This window comes from Emydura macquarii, unplaced genomic scaffold (genome assembly GCF_026122565.2).
Source record: "Emydura macquarii macquarii isolate MOO-44397 ecotype Brisbane River unplaced genomic scaffold, CSIRO-AGI_Emac_v2 contig_450, whole genome shotgun sequence".
Classification (NCBI taxonomy): Eukaryota; Metazoa; Chordata; order Testudines; family Chelidae; genus Emydura; species Emydura macquarii.
The window spans coordinates 16,134,417-16,157,075 of NW_027130587.1; the positions used below are offsets into that span (position 1 = coordinate 16,134,417).

At 41.9% G+C, this 22,659-nt stretch overlaps 1 protein-coding gene across 7 annotated transcripts in view; it reads left to right on the top strand.

Moving 5' to 3' along the window:
• Positions 1 to 22,659, top strand: part of BCAS3 (BCAS3 microtubule associated cell migration factor) — a 451,757-nt gene that overhangs the window by 423,069 nt on the left and 6,029 nt on the right. For 5 of the 7 annotated variants that reach the window (XM_067538144.1, XM_067538137.1, XM_067538141.1 and 2 more), the window contains one exon: positions 4,903 to 4,968. The exons of 1 other annotated variant lie outside the window; for it this stretch is intronic. In XM_067538144.1, coding sequence (XP_067394245.1) covers positions 4,903 to 4,968 — 66 coding nt within the window. Of the gene's footprint in view, positions 1 to 4,902; positions 4,969 to 5,579; positions 5,694 to 22,659 lie in introns of those variants that run through there. One more of the 7 variants, XM_067538139.1, reaches the window with a different exon arrangement.

Here is a 22,659-nt window from a genome sequence, read left to right on the forward strand (position 1 = left end):
TGACATCTATGATCCAGGCTAGATGCCAAGGTCTGTTGGACAGTGGATGGGAGAAGAAGCAGGTCTGGAAAATGATCAGAAAAATCTACTTTCCATGTGATTTACAGTAGCTCTAGTCACACAGCAAGTTGACTTTTGTCCCTCTTATCCAATTATTCAGACAACCCATGTCTAATCTTGAGTGGAGTCTGCTGTTCGTAAGCTGTCAGCCCAGATATACATTTAATTCCAGAAAAGCCATAAATTGGCTAAGATGCAAAAAACCAAAAAAATGTTCGTTTGTCAAATGCTAGTTTAAAAAAATCCACACATGAAATGGTGGTGGTGGATTATCTCTCTTGTTTACAAAGGTTCATTTTCAAGCAGTCACAATATTTATATGTGAGATATAGCTACTGAGTGAGTGCAGTGTTTTCCGCATGGAATTTTTTTTTTTTGTAAATCATTGCTAATATTTTGTATTTCTAAAATCTCTTCTAAAATTTTTGTCTCAAATTTTACTTAGGAATTCCATCCTAGGTGATTCCTCCCCCTCCACATTTTGTTTACTGTAATCAGTAAATGCATGTATTTATGTTGGCTTCTTAAATGTACATTTCTTAAGCTTCCAGATTTTTTTGATCATCTCCATCTCATCAGACTTAAAACAGGAATTTAGTCCACAATATGGGATAAGACTTGCAGTGTGGTTAAAAATACGTATTCTGAAGTATAACCAGTGAGGAGTATTTCTGCTGTGCAGTATTACAGTGCTGTGTGGTATTAGAGCTAAATATGCTAAGTACCACAGGGGCAAATTTCGCCCCCTTTTCTGTGACTGTGGTGGGCCTCAGAAGCAATGAACCCAGTGCATTTTGATTCTGTCGAGGGCAAGATCTGGACAACACCACATGACAAACATGCATACTGTGGAACTCGGCTCTATAAGGGCTCCCTCCATTTCCCTGAGCAGCCGAGTGAAGGGATGCGAGGAATGTGGTGAGGCCAGGGGATCTGTCACTATACCACTGGCCAATCAATCTCAGGAAGCAACGGGAGCTATTGCAACCTCAAGGCTGCAGTACCAACTATGCTCGGCTCTACTTAGCTCTGCAGCAAAGGGAGCAGGGGGGATTGCAACTCCGCCCTCCCACAGGGCTGGCTTGGGGGGAAGGATTAACCATAGACTGAGTTGCCTTTGCACCATTGACTTCAGTGTGCCTTTGCAACATAAGAATAATTCTCAGCTATTTTGCAGGCTTACTATTATTTTATAAAGCGCATAGATAATGTAGTGGCAGATACTGTCGACAGATTGAATTCATTAAAAAGTCTAGACGAGAGAAACTTGTTTACAAAGACTAGGGGCACGTCTTCACTACTAAGTCAATCTCAGTTACGCTATTTAAGTTACGTGAGTAATGTAACTTAAGTCGATATACCTTAGATTGACTTGCAGCAGTGTCCACGCTATGTTATATCAACGGGAGATGCTCTCCTATCACCATAGCTTCCTCCTCTCGTTGAGGTGGATTACAGACGTTCACAGGAGAGCGCTCTCCCATCGACTTAGCGTGTCTTCACCAGACCCTCTAAATGGATGCCACTGCATCGATGGCAGCAGCGCCGATTTAGCTCGGTAGTGGAGACTTGCCATAACTCGCCGTTCACCTGTGAACCACGCACACATAAACGACACACGTGTCTTTCATGCTGTTCTGGATATTTTCTTAGCATAGGGTAAGGGAATCTGCCTTCAATCTGATTTACATTGATAGACTTCATGCTGTCACTACCGGTGCCCACATCAAATGCAGTAGTACAAGGGCAATGCCACTGAAGTCAATGGGATGGCATAAGTGTAGACTCTGACTCACTATCATCAGATGATTCTGAATTCACATTACTGAACTCTTCTGCTAAATCTTCTCTATTACTATTTGTACCTCAGCCTCAGTGTTATACTGCTAGCTCATATCTACTTTATTTTGCAGATAATACCAAAATCCACATTATTTTGCAATCTTGGAATCCTTCCATTGCTATATATTTGTAAGATTTTTTCTTTGTAAGTACATGTGCTTTCTTACTAATCAGAAAATGAAGAGCCTTGCATTAGGTCAGTTTGCATCCTAAATCATACAGCAAAATAATAATCTGTTTCTCTAACTTAATTTGGGTCATGTGTCAGGAGTAGAGATGAGTTCAAACTAAAATCCTGTATTCAGACACTGTGGAGAGATCCCCAATTTTTGCAGTGTGGGCCCACCTCTAGCTATGAATTTTGCTTGCAGCAAACTTTTATCATTGCCATTATCATAGTCAATAAAACAACAAGATTTGTGTAGAATAGTAAGAACAGGAGATTTGTTACAGAATTTAAAGGGAATTATTTTAAGCCAACTCTAATGTGAATACAGCTGAGTTTCCATAAAAGGGCCACGGTAAATATTTTATTAGAAACCCTGGCAAAAAATGCAAAATCTGTCATCTGCCAACTTTGGAAGTTTCAAAATAGAAAAAGTCAAAAAGTCAAAGTCCCCCCCCAAGCCAACGGCTCAACAGGCTGCCGTGGTTAAGGCACATCAGTTTCATAGCCAGTGGCACGCAAGCCTGTGATGTGGCCAGCATCACATCAGACTGCCTTTGTCTGCCTTAACCCGATGGATCAGGTACCCATTTTTCAGTTGGGTGAACTGAAGGTGGCTTTTTGGTGTGAGATCGAGCGAAACTCAAATCCACATCCTTCAGGATTGGTATGAGAAATCACACCAGGTTTTTGTGTGTGGTCCATAGTAGGAATCCCTCTTCCAGTCTTTCTGACTATAAGGAAAAAGCTCATATTTTGACAAATGAAATTCATTTGATCAAAGCGCATAATCGGAAACCAATTCCTAGTCTAATGAGTGGAATGTAGGTAGACACAGCTAATTGGACATACTTATTAAAGATAGGCCTACACCACAAACCTGGATCTGAACCCATGAACTTTAGGAAAGCTCAGAATCTGAAGTTACATCTAGAACCAAATGTTGCATCTGGTTACCCTACTGTGACACTGGGCTGAACCAAAACCCCAGACCTTTGAGCTTTGGGAGGGGAAGTTTTTTAAATCCTCATGTGAATTTTGTGGTTTGCGCCTATCTCTGAAGTTCATGACTAGAAATAAAGGACACAACGTGGGCATTTATTGACTTCAAAAAGATGTTCATCGACCTAAAATTGAGGCATGAATGAATCTCATTCCCACTGATCCCAGCACTGTTGAATTCTGCCAAAGCTGAACAACTTCCATATAGGAAAAATGGGTAAGGTCACAAACCATGTGTGTGGAGACTCAAAGATGATGTATTTGGATGTTTAGTCCAGGGGATGGAGTGACACACACACCCGGGTTGTGAGAGCTTGAACTGCAAATAGTTAAAAGAGAGAACTTCCTCTCCTTCCCCTTCTTTCCTGGCCTCCTTCCTTTATTTTAGCGAAGGGAATTTTGTTCCCCCTCTTCTCCGTCTATTTTTTTCTCAATTCCAACCTTGAACTGGGTAGTGGACAAAAATTTGACATCTTAAGGGCATTTTAGGCAATCAGACACCTGCACAGATTCAATGCAAAGGCAGCTTGGGCAGCAAACGCACAGACACATCAAATGACATTTCTACTAAAAGTGACCTTTGAACTTTTGCGATATTCATCCCAGGCTCAAAGAGCAAGTTCTCCTCTTGGATAACTCCAAGAGCTCAAAACAATTCCTACGTCATGAGATTTAGCTGAATTAAGTTTCAGTATTTTTTCAATATACCTGAGTCTTTCAGAGGGACATTTTTCAAAGCACTGCATAGGAAAAGCACATATTTACACATTATTACATTAACAGATTCTCATTCAATTACCTCTCACACAGTGTACGGCAATGGAAGTTCTTCAGGTACATTATGAGCACTGTTCAGAGATATAAATGCGTATCTCCCATCAGTAGTGACAGACATCACACGCCAGTTCCTCAGCCAGTGTAAATTGGTGTATCTTCATACAAATCAATGGGGCTGCGCTGATTTACACCGGCTGAGGATTTGGCTCTGCATGTCAGTTTCCTGTATGCTACACTGAAAATGTGTGGTATTTAGTGTAGTCTAAGAGCCTTTAAATTCCACCCTGTGACGGGTGATTAAACTTTGGAAAATGTTTCATTTCTTCAGTATAATTTTTGTCATTGCCCTTCCCGCAGTTTTATTCTGTGTAGTGTCTGTGTATTCTTATCTTCATTCTAACACACCCTGTGTCTGCTTTCAAGAGCTTTCTCTCTTCATGTGCCGCATATGTATATCTATTTTAGCTGGTAAACTATATACATCCTGCTAAATACATTAATTCCCATTCTGTCCCTGTACAACTTCAGGCTGCACAAGTAGGCATTTTATGTGACTGTACATAAACATTCCCTTAATAGACAACTCATGCACACGACAGGGCCGACAACTGCATTTTAAACTTTATAACTATTACCAAATCCTTGGAATGTTGGCTGATAGCCACTTTTAAATCTGACCTGTGGGGGAACACCAAAGCACTCCAGCCATTTCCCCTTTAAAGCTTCTGTTAGATGCACAGAGCTTGAAAAAGGGCAACTGTATCTTTTGTTAAAGTTTCTTTTGGGTCATAGGGGCTTTTTGAACGGAGACAATGATTCTGATACTAAAAATATTTTCAGTGTGAATTTAGGTTCATTGCCATTTGTAGAAGAAGCTGTATATCTCATGATGTTTTTAAAGGGGGTGTATGTACCAAGAGACAAATCTGACTTTCTTCCATTTGCTAACAAGCTGGTCAATTGCATTTATTTATAATCAAATGTTGTTTTGGCAAAATCCTTTTTATTTTTTAATATTTTAAAAAAATTAAAGAAATATTTTATTTTTGATACAGACACAGCCGTTGAAGTAGCAGTAAAAAACATCTCCACAGAGAGGCACATGGCTTTGAAATGTTTTGGTATGTAACATAATTGCATTGTTATCAGGTCTTAACTTTTGAACAGAGAATATTTCTTGTTGTTTTGAAAGCAGAATCTCGGTCAGATTTGAAAAGGTTTTAGGAGATGTCCAATACTCACAGAAGAGGGTAACAAAGGGTAAAAAAAATTAAATGTTTTAAATAATCTAACGAGCAACACTGTTTTATCTCTCTTCTTAACCAAACAAGAGTTCCTTTGATTTTTTTTTTAAAGTCAAATTTAGGATTCTGCTGTTCAGAGCAGGGAGGTCACACAGCCCTAATGCATTTAGCATTGACTGCCCTCTCTTGTAGTGCGTCTATTAGTCAGTAATTTGATTTGTACCTATTCATTTGCAGTCCCTGCAGGAGCTCTGAGCTGGCCCCAAGTATAATTGGTGCTGTCTCTATTTTTACATCATTAGATTAGCCCCGACTCCTGGCCACTTGTTGTCTGCGCTTGTCTGTCCATTTATACAACCTAATGTAACACAAAATTCATTACTGATCACATTACTTTCAACTCTGAAGCCAGCCTTGTGATAAACATTGTGTTAACCCTTTCTTGCCCATGTGCCAGCTTAGAGGACGAATGCATTTTCTCTGTGCAGGAAAATCAATATTATAATAAAACAAAGTGGAATCACATTTCTAGATTTCTCTTTCCTCTTGGAGAAAGAAATGGAAAAATGTATGAGATGATTAAACGATTACCGTATCCCGTGCATCACGTGAAAAGAACCCAACGGTATCCTTTCTGTCAGAATATGAAGAAGTAGCACACTGTAAGGCCAGCACTTAATTTGAAACTTAATTTCTTACTCATTGTTCTCCAAGTGTTTTAGGTCTTCTGTGCAGACTTTAATCAAATTATGACATTATTGGCACTGGATGTTTTCCTTCCATTGCTTTGTCTCAAAGCAGTTAGCAGGAAAACAGTTGACTTTCTCCTTAGAGATTTGTTGTTGTTTAAATGATTAAATAGATTGATTCTCTGACCGCAATACCCTGGTGTTCCATATGAAATTCTGAACTATCCTTGTTTTTAATGTGACTTTGTTCATGTTTGTCCATCTCATGCACTACTATCTTTTTAAAGCAATAACCTTCTGGATCACTGGGGCTTTTGCCACTGATTTCAATGGGAACAGGAGCAGGTCCTTGTAGGTATTCATTTGGGCCTGATCCTTCAAGGAACTGAGCATCCTTTGGTTTTTGTGTCTTAGGGGCACTCAGCACCTTGCAGTGTCAATCCCTCAAGATGGCATTTGCTACTTAACAAACTATATGTTGGTACCAACAAAATCTGTTGATTTTAACACGTTTCTGAAGTCATTTTCTAATTGCATTGCAGGATTTGGAAGACTGTTAGTCTGGCTTTTTTCCACGTTTATTCCTTTATTAAATGTTCCTTTTAAAAGCCAAAGCTCTAAAGAGTCTACTATAGGAAACAATTCTGCACTGGCCAGGGGGTAGGAGACTGCGTAGCCTAATAGGAATCCTCCATCTCTAACTTCTATAATTCGGTGGTTCTTTTTAGGGGCCCTTGCAACTATGTATATGTAGGATGTAGGACAGAGAATGAGTATTTCTGGGTATAAAGGGCCCCCACCATTGAGCATTTGAAGCAGACTGATGGTTTGACAGGTGTTTTGTGAGCCAAATCCTGCTGTGGCTGATGATACGGTGGCAGAGCAAGGACAAAGGCAGGTGCAGTCTCTGTCACACAGATACTGCAGGCCAGGGCTGCTTTACGTGAGACAGGTACATGTGTACTTGGCCGGTTTCAAAACTGTGCAGCCACCATCCGCTGGCTAGCACTTGCTGCTGTTTAACACCATGGCCCAGTGGACTGAGTGTCCGAAGACCTGGGTTCCAATTTCAGCTGTGCCTCAGTGTCCCCGTCTGTAGAATGGGGATAATAATACCCTCTTAGTAAAGTACTTTGAGAGCAATGGATGAAACGTGCTACATAACTGCTGTAGGACGGATTCACCACTGTGTTACTCCAGTTTTATACCAGTGCAGATAGACTGAACTCATTGCATCAGCCTAAAACTGGAGTACAGCAGTGATGGATCAGGCGGAAAGTATTCATTAGTATTAACAATAGCCAGCTAGGGGACGGGAGGCGCAGGCTAGTGTACTATCTTAGCACGCTCCTGTGCTTTATGGAGAGATCCTGCCCTCTTGCTTGAACAGTTTAAAGAAGATCCCGGAGCCCTCTCGTCTATCTTCTTAGACACAAGCACAAGGTGTTTGAGCTTTAAGGGGTAAATCCCTTGCACAGATGCGCAAAGTCTCCAGAGTAGCAGGACTGAATGGGTTCTGCTGCATAGGGGGCAGGTCACGAGACTACATCCCTTCCAGGGTGAGTAATAGCAAGTGAGTCCAGATCACGCCGATCTACTGGCCAAAGCCCTTGTGTAGTGAGCATGTGTTGCTGTTATAGTCTGGATGGTAGGAGAGAGAGGCTGGCCCAGTAGCTAGGATGCCAGCTCCCTGCTCCGCTTTGGGCAAGTCATTTAGTCCCGCTGGGTATGTCTACACTGCAGTTACATGCCTGTGCCTGGCCCTTGTCAGCCGCCTCAGGCTCTCGGGCTAAGGGGCTCTTAAATTGCCATGTAGGCTTTTGGACTCAGGTGGGAGCATGAGCTCTGGAACAGAATCTACCCACCCTCACGGGGTCCCAGAGCCCCGGCTCCAGCCCATGCCCCCGTGTCTACACCACAATCCAACAGCCCTAACCCAGGCCCCGCAAGCCTGAGTCAACTGACATGAGCCAGCCGCAGCTTCTAATTGCAGTGTAGACCTACCCTCTGTGCCTCAACTCCCCGTCTGCAAACTGGGGATGATAGCCTTGCTCTGGTTCACAGGGTGTTATAGGGGTAGATACGTTAAAAGATTGTGAGGCATGAAGGTACTATGGGAAGTGGGGGCTGTAAGTATTGTAGATGGATGGATGCTGAAGTAGTGGTTGCAGAATGTGGGGCAGGTGGAGCTGGCCAGATTCCAGGTTAGTGAGGGGAGAGGATGCCATCTTCAGAGCCCCATGTCTCTGTCTTAGTGTTTATACTGTTACCCATCTCCATGGTATCTGATTACCTTCCATTAACGTAGATTCCCAACACAGATTTTATTCATGCTTTGAAAATCTGTCCCTTTGCTTAATTTGAAACAATGCGCTAGCAGTAGCTAAATCCCCATTCTGGCCTCTACATAGCATCTACGCCAACCTCTGGTCATTAATGTACTGCTCTCTGTATTGCGAAAGGAAAAGACCCAAAGTTATTGAAAAGCCCTCATAAAGTATGCATTGTGCTCATTAGGGGAAACGAGAGAAGCAAATTGAATAGAAACCTTTAAACATTGTTAAGCAGCAGAACTGTGAAACGAACACTTCTTGTTAGAAAGCTACAATAAAATATGAGTCACGTTAAACAACAAAATATACATTTAACACAGCGAAATCCTTGTCAATAAATGGAAGGTCAAAGACTAAAACAGTTAAAATGCACCAGTGTGGGCCAACCTCTGGGCCCTGTGGTTTTTGTTTCACTCAGCCACGTCCGGTCTCTTGCTTCTCAGATCAGCAGCAGCCCAGAGTGCCACAGAGGCAGCTCAGCTCCTGCTACACAAGAATTACCTCACATTTATGAAGAGCATTGATGGGGATCTCTAAAGTGCCATCTAAGCCAAAGGAGGGCAGCATCAGTGTGGGGCATGGTGAGAAATAACAGGACTTTCCACTCACAGATGCACAGACCATTTTCTACTGTGCTTTCACATAGTTTGCTACCTGATTTTTAGTTAGTTTAAGGTTGGACACCTGTCATTTCCCTAATATGTTTCTCCAAAAGGACAGAAGATAAATAATAACCTGAACTTCCTGAAAATCTGGACTTGCTATCCACGCTTGGCATTTAACCGGCGTGTCCAAGGAGCATCAGGGCCTTGGAGTCACCACCACACTCTGATGACCCATATTTTTCCACCCCACCCTCGCACACTGGCTCAGCAGGCATAACTAGCAGAGAGATTGTCATTAGACATCTAATGCTTGCAGTGCTTAGAGGGGAGCTGATCCGGAGGAGAGTGGGATGTGGCAAAGGAAGTAAGGAAGGATCTACCACAAATGAGGACAGAAACAACAGGATGGGGGGGAGGGGAGAAGAAAAGTGATTTATCTTAGCAGAGGGCCTCCCTGTAGATCAGGTGATTCAGCCCTCACCTATCACTTCAGCCACTTAATGTTTGGAATTGTCTTTCCTAGAGGTAGCACTTCTGTCGGTAACCAGCAGGAGGTGATGTCTCCAAGTCAGATACTGGGAGGTTCTGAGCACCTTTAGCTTCCCTTGAAGTCAGAGAGTTGCATTCATGGTATGAAAATATTATCCTTCCCTCCATTCCTAGCTTCTACCACATATAATAAATAAAACAATAGACTTTATTCATTAACATTTATGGGGAAATGTTAATATTAAACTGTAAGCGAAAAGGCATATCTTATTGAATTCTTCTGCTGTGTTATTGAGAGTCTAATTACATTTTGCGTTTAAATAAAAACCAGATGACTTTCAGGACACTCAGGCGAGCATTCTGTAAGTGAGAATTTATCTTGCGATCTGGGTAAACAATGTCTCATCATTTAACAGTTATTATAAATAATGGGGTTTTAAGCACTTTGCTGGGAGTTCATATTGGCTCCACACGGGTTGCACTAAGAGAGAGAGAATTTCAGTGACATCTTGCAGGCATCCGGTCAGAAAGAGATTATATCCTGAGCTCGCTTCTTATGCTGCAGCATTTTTCATCCTACTCTGTTTATAGTTGCTAAATATTCTATGCTACTATCCCTGGACAAAAATAATGTAGATATAATTTTGCAGGCACTATTCTTTGCAGATGGAAAAATCTGCCAAGCCCAAGTGATACTCAGCAAAACTGGAATTTGTTTAGGTCTGTAGCGTAATTCCATACAGGTGGTTTTAGAGAGTACCATCAGTAGAAACATTCTTTTCAAAAGTTTCTTAGGTCAGAAATCCTCCACTTTTTTACCAAGGGCTAAAGGGACACTGAGGTAAAATAGTAGGTTTTTTAAAATAATCTTGATCTGTTCTGCTAGCACCTCCTTAAATTACACCAAATTCCATGGTGATATAAGGAATAGACAAAAGAGAGATTAAAACCTTTACAAAATTTAAAATCTGACTTCTCCCCCCCCCCCCCCCCCCCAATTTCTGCTCTCTCTTTCCTTTTTACACTTCATCTGAAACAACGAAAATAGACAAGTATGTTTTTCTTTTTTTGCTAGCCAACTCCTAATGTTTCACTTTATGGTCTTCATACATTAGCAGGAGTCTGATTTGCCAACGTTGTTATCAATGGTACTTTTTCCTCATAAATTGCAAAACCTTCTGCTTCACTCTGTCATTTTTCACACTGTGTATCCCACTAGAGAGGGAATTGTTTTTCCCCTGCAGCTAGAACTAGGTAGTACAGTGGATGGACATTTTAAAACAATCACTCCCAGCTGTTAGATAAGGAGAGTAGGGGTGAAATCATGCCCCTTTGAAGTCAGTGGGAGTTTTGCCATTAACCTCAGTGGGGCCAGGATTTCACCCTATGGGCCTCATCCAAAGCCCTTTGAATTTAATGGAAAGACTCCCATTGACTTCAGTGGGCTTTGGATCAGGCTTAGGTTTGTATCCAGGCATCTCTACCAATATTAATCCTAATTGGTACCTTGTTGTCAGTGCTGCTTTATAGGCATACAGCAGTTTCAATTCTGGAAAATTTAGAGAAGGCCCCCTCAGCAAGTGCATTCATGGTTCAGTGTGTGGGATTTCCCGAAACCTCTTAATCAAAGGCATATGATTTCCTGCAAATGTAGCAGCCATGTGAATCTAACACAGCATTGAGAATCTAGACTGGTTGTTTTAGAACACCTAGAGAAATTCCATTAATGCCATTAGCACAGGCAGCATTTGGAAACACATGCTTGTTGGAAATGTCTGTTTCCACCTAGGAAGTTGTTTGTAGTGTTTTGCCTCAAAAGGCATGTTAGCCCTTCTCCCATGAGCACTACCATAGTTAATGGTTTGTTGGCAGGTCCATTGTTCGGTAAGATCTGCCCAATAGTTAAACTTTAATTGTTACACTGAAGACTACGGTAGAACCTCAGAGTTACGGGCACCTCGGGAATGGAGGTTGTTCGTAATGCTGAAACGTTTGTAACTCTGAACAAAACATTATGGCGGTTCTTTCAAAAGTTTACAACTGACCATTGACTTAATACAGCTTTGAAACTTTACAGTGCAGAAGAAAAATGCTGTTTTTAGCCATCTTAATTTAAATGAAACAAGCACAGGAACATTTTCCTTACCTTGTCAAATCTTTGTTATAAACGGTCCCTTTTGTTTAGTAGTTTGCATTTAACACAGAACTGTGCTGTATTTGCTGCTTTTTTTTTTTTTTTTTGGGTCTCTGCTGCTGCGTGGTTGTGTACTTCCTGTTCCAAATGAGGTGTGTCATTGACGAGTCAGTTCATAACCCTGATGTTTGTAACTCTGAGGTTCTGCTGTACACTGTGGTCTTGAAAGGGCCGGTGGGGTGGGGTGGGGTGGGGCACTGCATCTACAGCAGTTCCTGTAGGGTTTTATCAGGGAAAGCTACTGGCAGGAAGAATACTCCCAGGGGCCATGAAGGGAGAGCACCCAGAATTAGCAACTGTTCCCACCCATTGCAAGGATGTGTGCTCTCCCAGCTCTAGCCAAATGCTCCAATGTGGCATGTAGGATGGGGAAGGGGGAAGTCTGAAAGGACTTCCATGATAGCTATAAAAGCAGAGCACATTACAGAGCTCTACTCCAGAGGAGACTGAGATGTGGGTGACTGTTTGGAGAAAAAGATGATGGCAGCCTCCTAGCCAGCGTTAAATAATGGAAAACCTGTGAGCCCCCATGCCTAGCTCAGAATGCAGAAACAGCCATCTCCCACATGCTGAATAGGAAGTCCCACAGAAGTCCTTTAAATACTCCTTATGATCCCCAGTGCTGTCCCAAATCAGAGCACAAAACATCCCACAGCTGCTGCTTCCCACTGCCAGAACAGCTTGTGCATGCTTTCGCCTGGTCAGGGAGATGTTCCCCTAGGGTCCCCTGATCATGTCAAGAAATTCCCTGGTCTTACGTTAACTCTCTGGACTTCCCACAAGAGTCATTCCCAGCTACATGCTCGTTCAGCCTGCAGTACATTCACACATTTGGCAAGGTTTTAAAATGTGCAACTTAAAAAAAGCCTAATATGTTCAAATCAATGTTTTAATGATTTTTAAAATAAGATTTTCTACTTAAAATTGATCGTTATTTTAAGTAGTTGGCAGCTGCCTTCTGCCTTCATGAGAACAAATACAAACATGCTGTGCAGACACGTCTAAGTTAACTGGGGGCCATATTACGCCGTGAGATACGGCTTCCATCAAAGCCCCTTTGCACATGTATTTCCAAGTCAGAGTTGGTGCTCTATAGGTAAGACGTACTACAACCAATAATAAAAAGATAGGACCTGATTTTTGTTTTCAAAGAGTCTCAAGCCATCGTTTAGTTTGTGCCTACAAATGACTGAATCCACGGGGTGTGTGTGTGTTTTGGCACGCACAGTCAGATAGTTAGGCTAATTAAATTGTTTTTTGTGCGTGCATTTGTGGGCCTGCAAAATTAAAGGGCATTTCTGAAAGTCAGGCCCGGGTTTAAAAATCCAACTGCTTAAAGCAACGCCATCAACTTTAATTTGTAAAAACTAATTTGAAAAATGTTGAGATCCTGGTAGAGCCGGCAGCACAGGTGTTTAGCCCTCTCCCTCCCGCCCCCCCCCGCCCCAATGACTCATCTTCACTTTCTAGCAATGGGAAAACCTGTTTGGACAAAGTACATTCATCCATTCCACCCTCCTCTGCCTCTTGGCCCCTCTTTAGAACCAACCTCAAGCAGAACCCTTTGTGAGGTTTTCCAAATTTTTGTCTGCTTCCCCAAACCAAACCCAAACTCTGAACCAGTTGAGCTTTCTCCACCACAGCATCCTTCTACCTCAGCAAGAGAGCACAGAGTCCTCCAGGAGCTCTCCTTAACTGGCCAGGAGGGTCACTGTGTCATAAGTGTTCTGTTATTAGAATATGGACCAGGATGATTTGGCTTTATAGTGCTCTAAAATGAATTGCAGTAGTGCGGGACTTGGCAGTGCTGTTTTTGGCAGACGTACACACTTTTACATACCCCCCTGCACACACAAAACAAAACTGTAACAGCACAAAAATTGTCCATCTCCTGGGTCATACAGTACCTTCTTTTTCTAAGTTAGGATCATCAGGGGATCCAATCATCGAGGCAATCTCGTAAGGGGGGAAAGCAAGTCTTAGACATGAAAGAAATTGCTAATGGTTTTGAGGTTTAGGCATGTCTGAAATCTCTGGTTCGGCGTATCAGTGAAATGATGCCCAGACTGTGAGGTAATCACCATATTTATTATGTTGACGTTCAGGAAGCTTTTCCAGGATCAGATTGTTTGCTCGGACTGTTGAGTTGGGGATGGAAAAGCAGGCAGTGCTCATCTTCTCACTTTCTGATTGTCTTGAGCTGCTGTAAGCAGATGAAAATAGGACTTGCTATTGTCTTCCTGAGGATGCAGGGTCCCAGCCAGTCCCACAAAGGGCAGAATGTCCTCAGCTCCTGTTAACTTTAGTGGGAATTGATGGTGCCCAGGATCATACTGAAGAGAAATGTTTTGAGCCCCAAGAGTAGGGATAAGCCAGTATATTTCCTCCAAACCTTTTGGGCAGGACCATACAACCTGGAACTCTGTTTCCAGCAAAGTGGTGGAACAAAATTTGGTTTGACAGCATGGAGTTGGTAGGGGTTGTAAACATACAAAATAATGTTTTAATTTGAATTTCCCTGTCAGAGTCCAAGGCTGGCAGGGGTCAGATGAGCAATCTGAGGCAATCCCACAACTCTGGGAACGAGAGACCAGAACCAGGAATTTTAATATAGTGTTTTCTCTGTAAATGCTTTTGGTTTCAAATACACAGATGGGCTGCTTGTGTAATTGAAGATAAAAGATAATTTTGCTTAAATACATTAAAAACATATATGCACAATGGCTTGCAGCAGGAAAACATATATTAAATATGAGACGGTACTTTGTAGATCTCAAGATTTGAAAGCAAATGAAACCAGTTGGGATACTGAAGAGTAAACCTTTAGTAGCAGCATATTGTGACTTTGAAGTTTGGGGTTGTTTTTTTTTTTCTCCTCTTAAATCAAAACAATTACATCTGCTTCTTCATTTACAGGGGGGAAAAACACACACACTTTTGGAAATCTTGCATGAACAGTTAGTACATTTCACACTGTGTACTTGGGCTACAAAAATCTGTTTTCTATAACCTTTCAATTTTTCTTTTAGCTTTTGAAACTTCACATACTGGTTAAAATGGGCAACTTGTCTTTCGAAAGTGCCATTTATGTAGCAAAACATCCTAAACCTCTTTATAAAAATATACAGCTGTATGAAATTTGAGATTATTTTTTAAAGTCATTGTGAAAGTGCCTATCATGAAGAATATTGTCTCTCTAAATGCTTTACTCCTTTATCTGGTGCACTTTTAACCTTCCATAAAATGTTCAGAGTTGAGCCTGGCTGTATGCCAGAGATTTGGTTATCTTATTGTTTATGTACCTAGTTGTTGGGGGGTGTTTTTGGTTTTTCTTTTTTTTTAAAAAAACCCAACAAGCTCAATTTATTTTTGCAGACAAAATGCTTTAAAGGTTCACACGTGAAAATGTTTTGATTTTGTCTCAACAATCTCAGTTTGCTTGAAGAAAAGCCAGACATTTCTGTAAGTTCAGATGTCCTCTTAATTTTTGTAAGTGTTACTCATTTGGCATTTTAACATTGAAATAATTCACCAGAGAGTAATTGTGCAATTTCAGTTGACTTTTAATGTTCAGAAGATTCTGTCTTCAGCACTTTGGTTCCATGTTATCTTCTATATCTCCTCATCCAAATATTAAACCCTACCACTTTTTTCTGACACTCCAGCTTTCATCTCCAATGCATTACATTATAGAGAATTCTATGTGGATTCAACATTAAAGTTATTGTACGATAATTTGACAGTCACTAATATTTTGCATAAGCCACTGATTTTCAGTTTCATAGAAATTGTTCAGGCAGCTTTTGCATGTCTTTTTTGCTCTGAAAATTTAATGTAGCAGCTTCTCTTGTATATCAGCATCTTTCCTGTTGGGATGGTGTGAAACAAATTCAATACAGTGATTGATTTTCAGTAGTAAAATATCATATCTCTGCATTTTCCCTTTTCAAAGTTATCTAAGGTCTGTTCTCTCAAACGGCTGGTTAAAAAAAAATTGCTACAATTCTTATGCTTCTGGGAACTTCACATATGTCACAGCCACCTGGAACTTCTCAGGAAATCAGAAATTAACAATCAGACTCTGGTCTTGCTGCTGCTAAAGCACACTCCCTGCCACTTGAACTCAAGGAGAATCTTCATTAGCTATTTATCAGGCCTCTGACACACATCTAAATAGTTATTATTCTGGCCAACAGAGGGCAGTGGTACACCTATATGCTACCCATTTCATTGCAGAAGGGAAAAATCTAAACACCTGAGAAGGTGCCAAATTTAACTAACTTTCAAACAATTTTATAATCTGATGGGAAACAGATTATATTGCTTAGAAATTTAAGACAAAATAGCACTTTTGATTAATGGTTCTGAAAAATGGGTGTACCCCCAACTGGCTGTGTAACAGTGATCAACTAGCAAACACTTCCTGGGGTTGCATGGGCATCATCCTGGATGGTGGTGCACAAGAAAGAAAGGAAAGTTTCAGCTCCTTTTGGAAGCTGAGCAGGAGAAATCAGTGTTTGTCAAATGAATACAAACAACTTGGTTGGCAAAGAAATTTCATTTTAACCTTCAAAAATTAGAGGAGGACACCAGGAAACTTAAAAGACTTAAACGGGTATTTGTTGTTGTCAGTTTAATACAAGTTAATGATTAAAATACCATAGGTCAAATCCTTAGCTTCTCTAAATTGCAGTCAATGCGCTACAAACCTGCCTTTACAGTGCTCCTGGGTTGCAGTGCCACCTGCTGGTGATGGCAGAAGTCTTTCTGCAAATCTATTCGTTGCCCTTCTCTCCAGCACAAACTCCTACTAACCCCGTGTAAGTCCATTATTTTTCACTGTAGCCAGAGCTAGTTTCTCCCTTTTTAAATAGCAAGCCAGGTTTTCTGATGACAATATAATTAGAGCTCCATGTTCGCATAATTAAATTCTCTGATGTCTGTTAAAGCAATATCTGAGAAAGATACAGAATTGTGCTGTTAGTAATGCAATTTCACTACAGTTGATTTAAGAGGAAGTTTCTGTTCAACAATAATTTATATGACAAGTATAGGTTTTGGGCCAAATTTTGCTCTCAGCTACACTGGTACAAATCCAGTGCCAACACCATTGACCTCAATGGAGTTACTCTAGGTACATGTTATTGGAAGTAAATATTCATATTATAATAGAGCTAGAAGGCTCCAGTTCGGATCAGGGCGTGATGTTGCTGGGTGCTGTACAAATACAGAAATGAGACAAGCTCTGTAATTTCTAGATTGAGGAGACATACGTGCCACTAAAAATAGAAATGTAGCTGGAGTGAGATGAGCAGCTGGAGAGGCCTAGCTGCTCAAGGACGTACCTGGTGTCTTGCACAGGATCCTACTTGGGGCAGTAACACTTCTATTTTTAGCACACTAGCTCAATCTGAGCTAGCGTGTGTATGTCTCATTGAGCTGGAAATTGCACCTCCAGCTTGAAGTGCAGGCATCCCCTTCTAGTATATATCCCTGTAAATGAGAGCAGAATCTGGTCTGTGGAGCCTCGTGAAAGTTCTCATATGTGAACATATCCTGTTAGTTCAGTAACTGCAGTAACATTACTATAAAGATGCTTTACTAATCCTTGTATGAGGAAGAATCATGTAGTTCGTAACCATTGCAAAAGCAGGTCCTCAAGCCTTCTGCTGCCTTTTACCCTTCATTGTACATGGGACTCCTTTGGACAGATGAATCTAGATGGCAGAAGCCACATAATTACTATTTATTATTTGTAATAAACAGTGTTTAGAATTCAGATGTTGGAGACTCGTTGTGGTAGTCACTGTGCAAACATGCATGAAAACAATCCCTGCCCCAAAGATTTTACAGTCTAGGTTGATAACAAGAAGATATAGCGCATCCCTACTGTCCAATACTTGGATATTCTGAGCAAAAGGACATATCCAGTGCTCTGATTCTGAATAGTATAGCCATAGGGGGACTATTTGCTCTTCTTCAAAATGAAAGCAAGTTGCTTTGATTTTAAAATGAGGTTCTAATTTTTGCCTCTGAACTGTTCTTCCGAAAGTTGCTTGTGTCCCCAGAGGAGCATGATCTAACCTGGCCTTTTTAAACAGAGACATTTGATTTCTCTTATCCCATGGTTAGATCAAATACCAGTTTTGCATCCAAGCTTTACAACAAGGGAGAGAATAAATTCCAGTGCTTCTAAGCACTTTTGACTTACATTTGGATCGTCAAGGACCCAGTGAAATAATACAGTGCATAACAGAAATGGAACTCAGAGCTTCAAACCCTAGCTGCTAATATGCCGTACTGCTTCCTTCATTCCTAGCGGTTAATGAGTAACTCCAGTGAATCTTCAGATGTACGATAGACTTCCCGATGTGCACTAATTCTTGCACTTCCCTCCCTTCCCCCACAATTCCACCCCTCGTCGGAGACCTTGTTCCTTTAAAAACGCCATCAATGTAACTCAAAAATATTCCACACAGAAAAAGAAAAAGGGAACTTGACATTAGTTGAGCTTGAAAGGTTTGGTGCTGTGAAAAGTGACTGACGTGTGAAAAGAGGCTACAATTAGTTCTTTCCCCAAGCACTCTTCCATTCAGTCCAGGGTCACTCCTTCAGCAAGCTGAGGGCTTGAGTGTAATGTGTTGTGACAGTTTGAGATGATGAAGAATAATTCTTGTATTCAGAGCTGCTACTGCTTCCTCACTACCCTGACACATCAGGCTGGCTGTCATTGTATCATTTATCCAGGCTGCATCTCTGCCATGCTGTACAGGAGTTTGTGCAATTCTCAGTAGGTAGAGTAAAGGGTCAACTCTTCCAGCAAATGATTTTTGAGGGTATTTTGAAACTCTGCTTAACAGCCTGCTGTAGGGGAAGTCAAACAGAGAGAAAGGAAAAACCATTAGAAGAAATAATGCACTAGAGATGAGATTTTTGAGTAGACATAAAGGAGATACCATTGCTTCAAGTGGGCCACTGCAGAGAGAGCACAAATAAGAAAGGCAGCATAATTTATGAATGTTCCCGGCAAAAGAGGACTATATAGATTTTCTTCAGGCATTGAATTAATGTGCCATATAAAATGGCTTCACATTTCGGCTTGGCAGGGCTTTATACCTTTCTAGATTGGATGTAATCCTTGGACAGTTCCTGAAGCTTTTTCGAATTGAATGTACAGCAGCCTGGCTTGGACTGGGGCCTGATGGACCTTGTTCTGCTCCAGTACATACCTGAGGATCACGAACTTTGAAATAAGGCCATTCCCCGCCCCACCCCACCCCCTCGTTTGTCACAAAGCTTAATAAAAGCAGGGGATTCTTTTCGCAGTAAGACGGGTCTGCAAGGTAGGATCACGCATAGTGTTTGAAAACTGAAAGTAAATATTACCAGAAATACGTGTTTCCTACCAGTGTCTTGCAGTTAGCTCACTAATGCGACAGAATGAAGCATGTGCGATATGCACTGAAGGAAGTAGATCAGTGATGTACGTTTCAGCCTTTGGCAGGGATGAAGACAGGACAGCGTGTGAGGGAGTACAGGGAACACGCAGAGCCATGCATGTGAGTTCCCATTGCTCTGTCAATCAGGTTTGGATTGCAGTAGCACCTGCAATGTGCTCAGCACTTTTTCCAAACACAGAGGATGAGGTGTCTCCCGCCTCACTCAAGTGCCTAAACCTGGACTGCTCTCGGCAGCTTTCATTCAGCCTGAGGGAGCTCTCTGGTCGTCCTCTCACTACACAGTCCACATCTCTTATTATAGGTCCCCCGTTCGCCCCAGCTGTATGGATTCAGCACGACAACAGATTGGCCACACAAGTGGCAGGATGATTATCTGATGAATGAAACGGGTACTTAGAGAAGGCCACAAGAAAAAAATTATTATTATAATTACATGCATCTCTGGGGCACCCATCACTGTGCCGTTATTTCTGTACGTATGTGTACATGCCCATAGACTCGGCTACTTGGTGAGTGCCCACACCCTCTTGAAGGGTTGGGCCTTAATACAGGTGTCCTGCATATAAATGAGTTGGGAGGTCGTTTTGTTTACATTTGGGGCAGAGGCCAAGATTTTCAAAAAGGGACTCATGATTTTAGGTGCTAAATATGAGACACCTTACAGGGGCCTGCTTTCCGGAAGTGCTCAGCCCCTCCCCTTTGGAAATCGGGCCCCCTTAAGATGTCTCAAGTTGGGCCTCCAAAAACTGAGGTTTCCTAAACCATTTGTCGCTTTTGAAAATCGTGGCCAGAAAGAAGCCTTTTCTATAGAAACAAATGACCAGGCTTTGTACCATATACTCTGGGGATGAAGTAATATATGTCTGACATAGATATACAGCGAGGTGAGACCTTGAGGGATGTATTCATCTACATCTATATGAGCATATAAAAACACAAGCCTAGGAACTTATAACCTGTTATAAACAACCACTGATAAAATGAGTACTGTGTTGGTGGGTACACAGACTTTACACATCATTTCACTATGTTAGTTAGTCATTGTCAAATCTGGTAAAATATCTGCCATTTCAATGTGTCTATTGTTCTTCAGGTCCAAGTCTTGCTGTCAGCATTTTGGGTGAATCTCATCTGCAAATCTTAGAATGACTGCAATAATATCAGTATAAGGAGTGGTGTATATTTTCTGATATTGTTAACTGAGCCTGATATGGTTCTTCTCTGAAATTTACAGTGAAATAAACATTGCAAACCAGTCCCCTACTCTAGCCATCAGAAATACTGCTTCCTGCAGCATTTAGACTCATGCCACTTCAGTCCTGTAGACTTTTTTCAGGAGAAACTAATTCTCTCACTCCTGTCCTGGGAGATCATAGAAGATTAGGGTTGGAAGGGACCTCAGGAGGCCATCTAGTCCAACCCCCTGCTCAAAACAGGACCCACCCTGACTAATTCATCCCAGCCAGGGCTTTGTGAAGCCAGACCTTAAAAACCTCGAAAGATGGAGATTCCACCACCTCCCTAGGTAACCCATTCCAGTGCTTCACCATCCTCCTGGTGAAAAAGGTTTTCCTAATATCCAACCTAGATCTCCCCCACTTGCAACTTGAGACCATTGCTGCTTGTTCTGTCATCTGCCACCACTGAGAACAGCCTAGCTCCATCCTCCCTGCAACCACCCCTTCAGGTAATTGAAGGCAGCTATCAAATCCCCCTTCACTCTTCTCTTCTGCAGACTAAATAAGCCAAGTTTCCTCAGCCTCTCTTCATAAGTCATGTGCCTCAACCCCCTAATCATTTTCATTGCCCTCTGCTGGACTTGTTCCAATTTGTCCACATCCTTTCTGTAGTGGGGGGCCTACAACTGGACACAATACTCCAAATGTGACCTCATCAGTGCCGAATACTGGGGAATCATCACTTCCCTCAATCTGCTAGCAATGCTCCTACTTAGCCCAATATGCCATTAGCCTTCTTGGCAACAAGGGCACACGGTTGCATCATGTCCAGCTTCTTATCCACTATAACCCCAGGTCCCTTTCTGAAGAACTGCTGCCTAGCCAGTCGGTCCCCAGTCTGTAGCAGTGCATGGGATTCTTCCATCCTAAGTGAAGGACTCTGCACTTGTCCTTGTTGAACCTCATCAGATTTCTTTTGGTCCAATCCTCCAATTTGTCTAGGTCACTCTGTATCCTGTCCCTACCCTTCAGTGTATCTACCACTCTCCCCCAGCTTAGTGTCATCTGAAAACTTGTTGAGGATGCAATCCACCCCATCATCCAGATCATTAATGAAGATGTTGAACAAAACCAGCCTCTGGAGCACTCCACTTGAAACCAGCTGCCAACTAGACATCAAGCCATTGATCAATGCCTGTTGAATCCGATGATCTAGCCAGCTTTCTATCCACCTTATAGTCCATTCATCCAACCAGCCCATACTTCTGTAACTTGCTGGCAAGAATACTGTGGGAGACCATGTCAAAAGCTTTGCTAAAGTCAAGATATATCATGTCCATTGCTTTCCCCACATCCACAGAGCCAGCCAGCTATCTCATCGTAGAAGGCAATCAGGTTGGTCAGACATGACTTGCCCTTGCTGAATCCATGCTGACTGTTCCTGATCACCTTTCTCTCCTCCAAGTGCTTCAAAATGGATTCCTTGAGGACCCGCTCTATGATTTTTCCAGGGACTGAGGTGAGGCTGACCCATCTGTAGTTCCCCGGATCCTCCTTCCCTTTTGTTCTACACTAGTATGACTCCATTGATTTAAGTGGAGCATAATCCTGATTTGAACCAACAAGAGATGAGAATAGTCGCACAGCGTCCCAGGACCACGGAGGTGCATTGGCACAAATCTGCACATTAGCTGGTAGAGAATAATTGTTGACATTTGTCTGTCTTACCTTTAATTTTTTTTGAGCCTCTTGGGCCCTGGTTCCTTTGAAATCTGGTAGACGTGCAGCGCTGGAGATTAGTTTTTGTTGTTAGTTCTCTCCTTAACAGCTCAACTCACATGTGCCCTGAAACCCTCAATTATTCTGTGAGGCCCAAGGACTCTGCTGGTGCCTGTTACAGTTAGCAGCAAAAGTGAGAGAGGGCTAGTCCTGAGTTCCCCTGAACTGGCTCCATCTTCATCTCTTCAGTGGATGTTTCTGCCTATTTGTTTTTTAAGGCCAATCAGAACTTTGTGGGTCATTTCCTCTAGGGATGCAGGCATGTTTTGGTACTTACATTTCCAGTATTAGTGTTTATTTGTATTTGTGTTTATTTTTCACAGACTTTTTAATGCCTCAGGGAGTCATTTATGGGTCCAAAATAATGCAAGTGCTGATCTTCTCACAGTATTTCATTTCCTTGCTGGTGGAAATGCTTTGAGAAGAGCAGGTCTCGTGTTATTTTGACCCCATAAACAACTCCCGGGAGCTCCCTTTCTTCTCCTCTCCATTCTCCCAAAAAATCAAATATGTGTTTTTGCAGACCCTGAAGTCTCAACCCTGGTTTTCTTGCCTCAGCAGAAGCAAATTGAAGTTATCGCAAATAGCCAGCAAATCTATAAGACAGAATGCGTTTGATGTGAGACACAATTTGTTGGCTACTATACAAGCCCATTAAAGCGTATCATCAGAAGTTGTTTTACTGCTACATTTAAGGCAGTTAATGTATCTCGGCAGGATATGCATGTGGAGATGTAGATGCAATAACCTGCAGACAAACTGGGGCCAAGTCCATTCCTGGCGTAACTCCATGGAAGCCAAGAGAATTACACCAGGGACATATACGTCTCGCTGTGTTTGA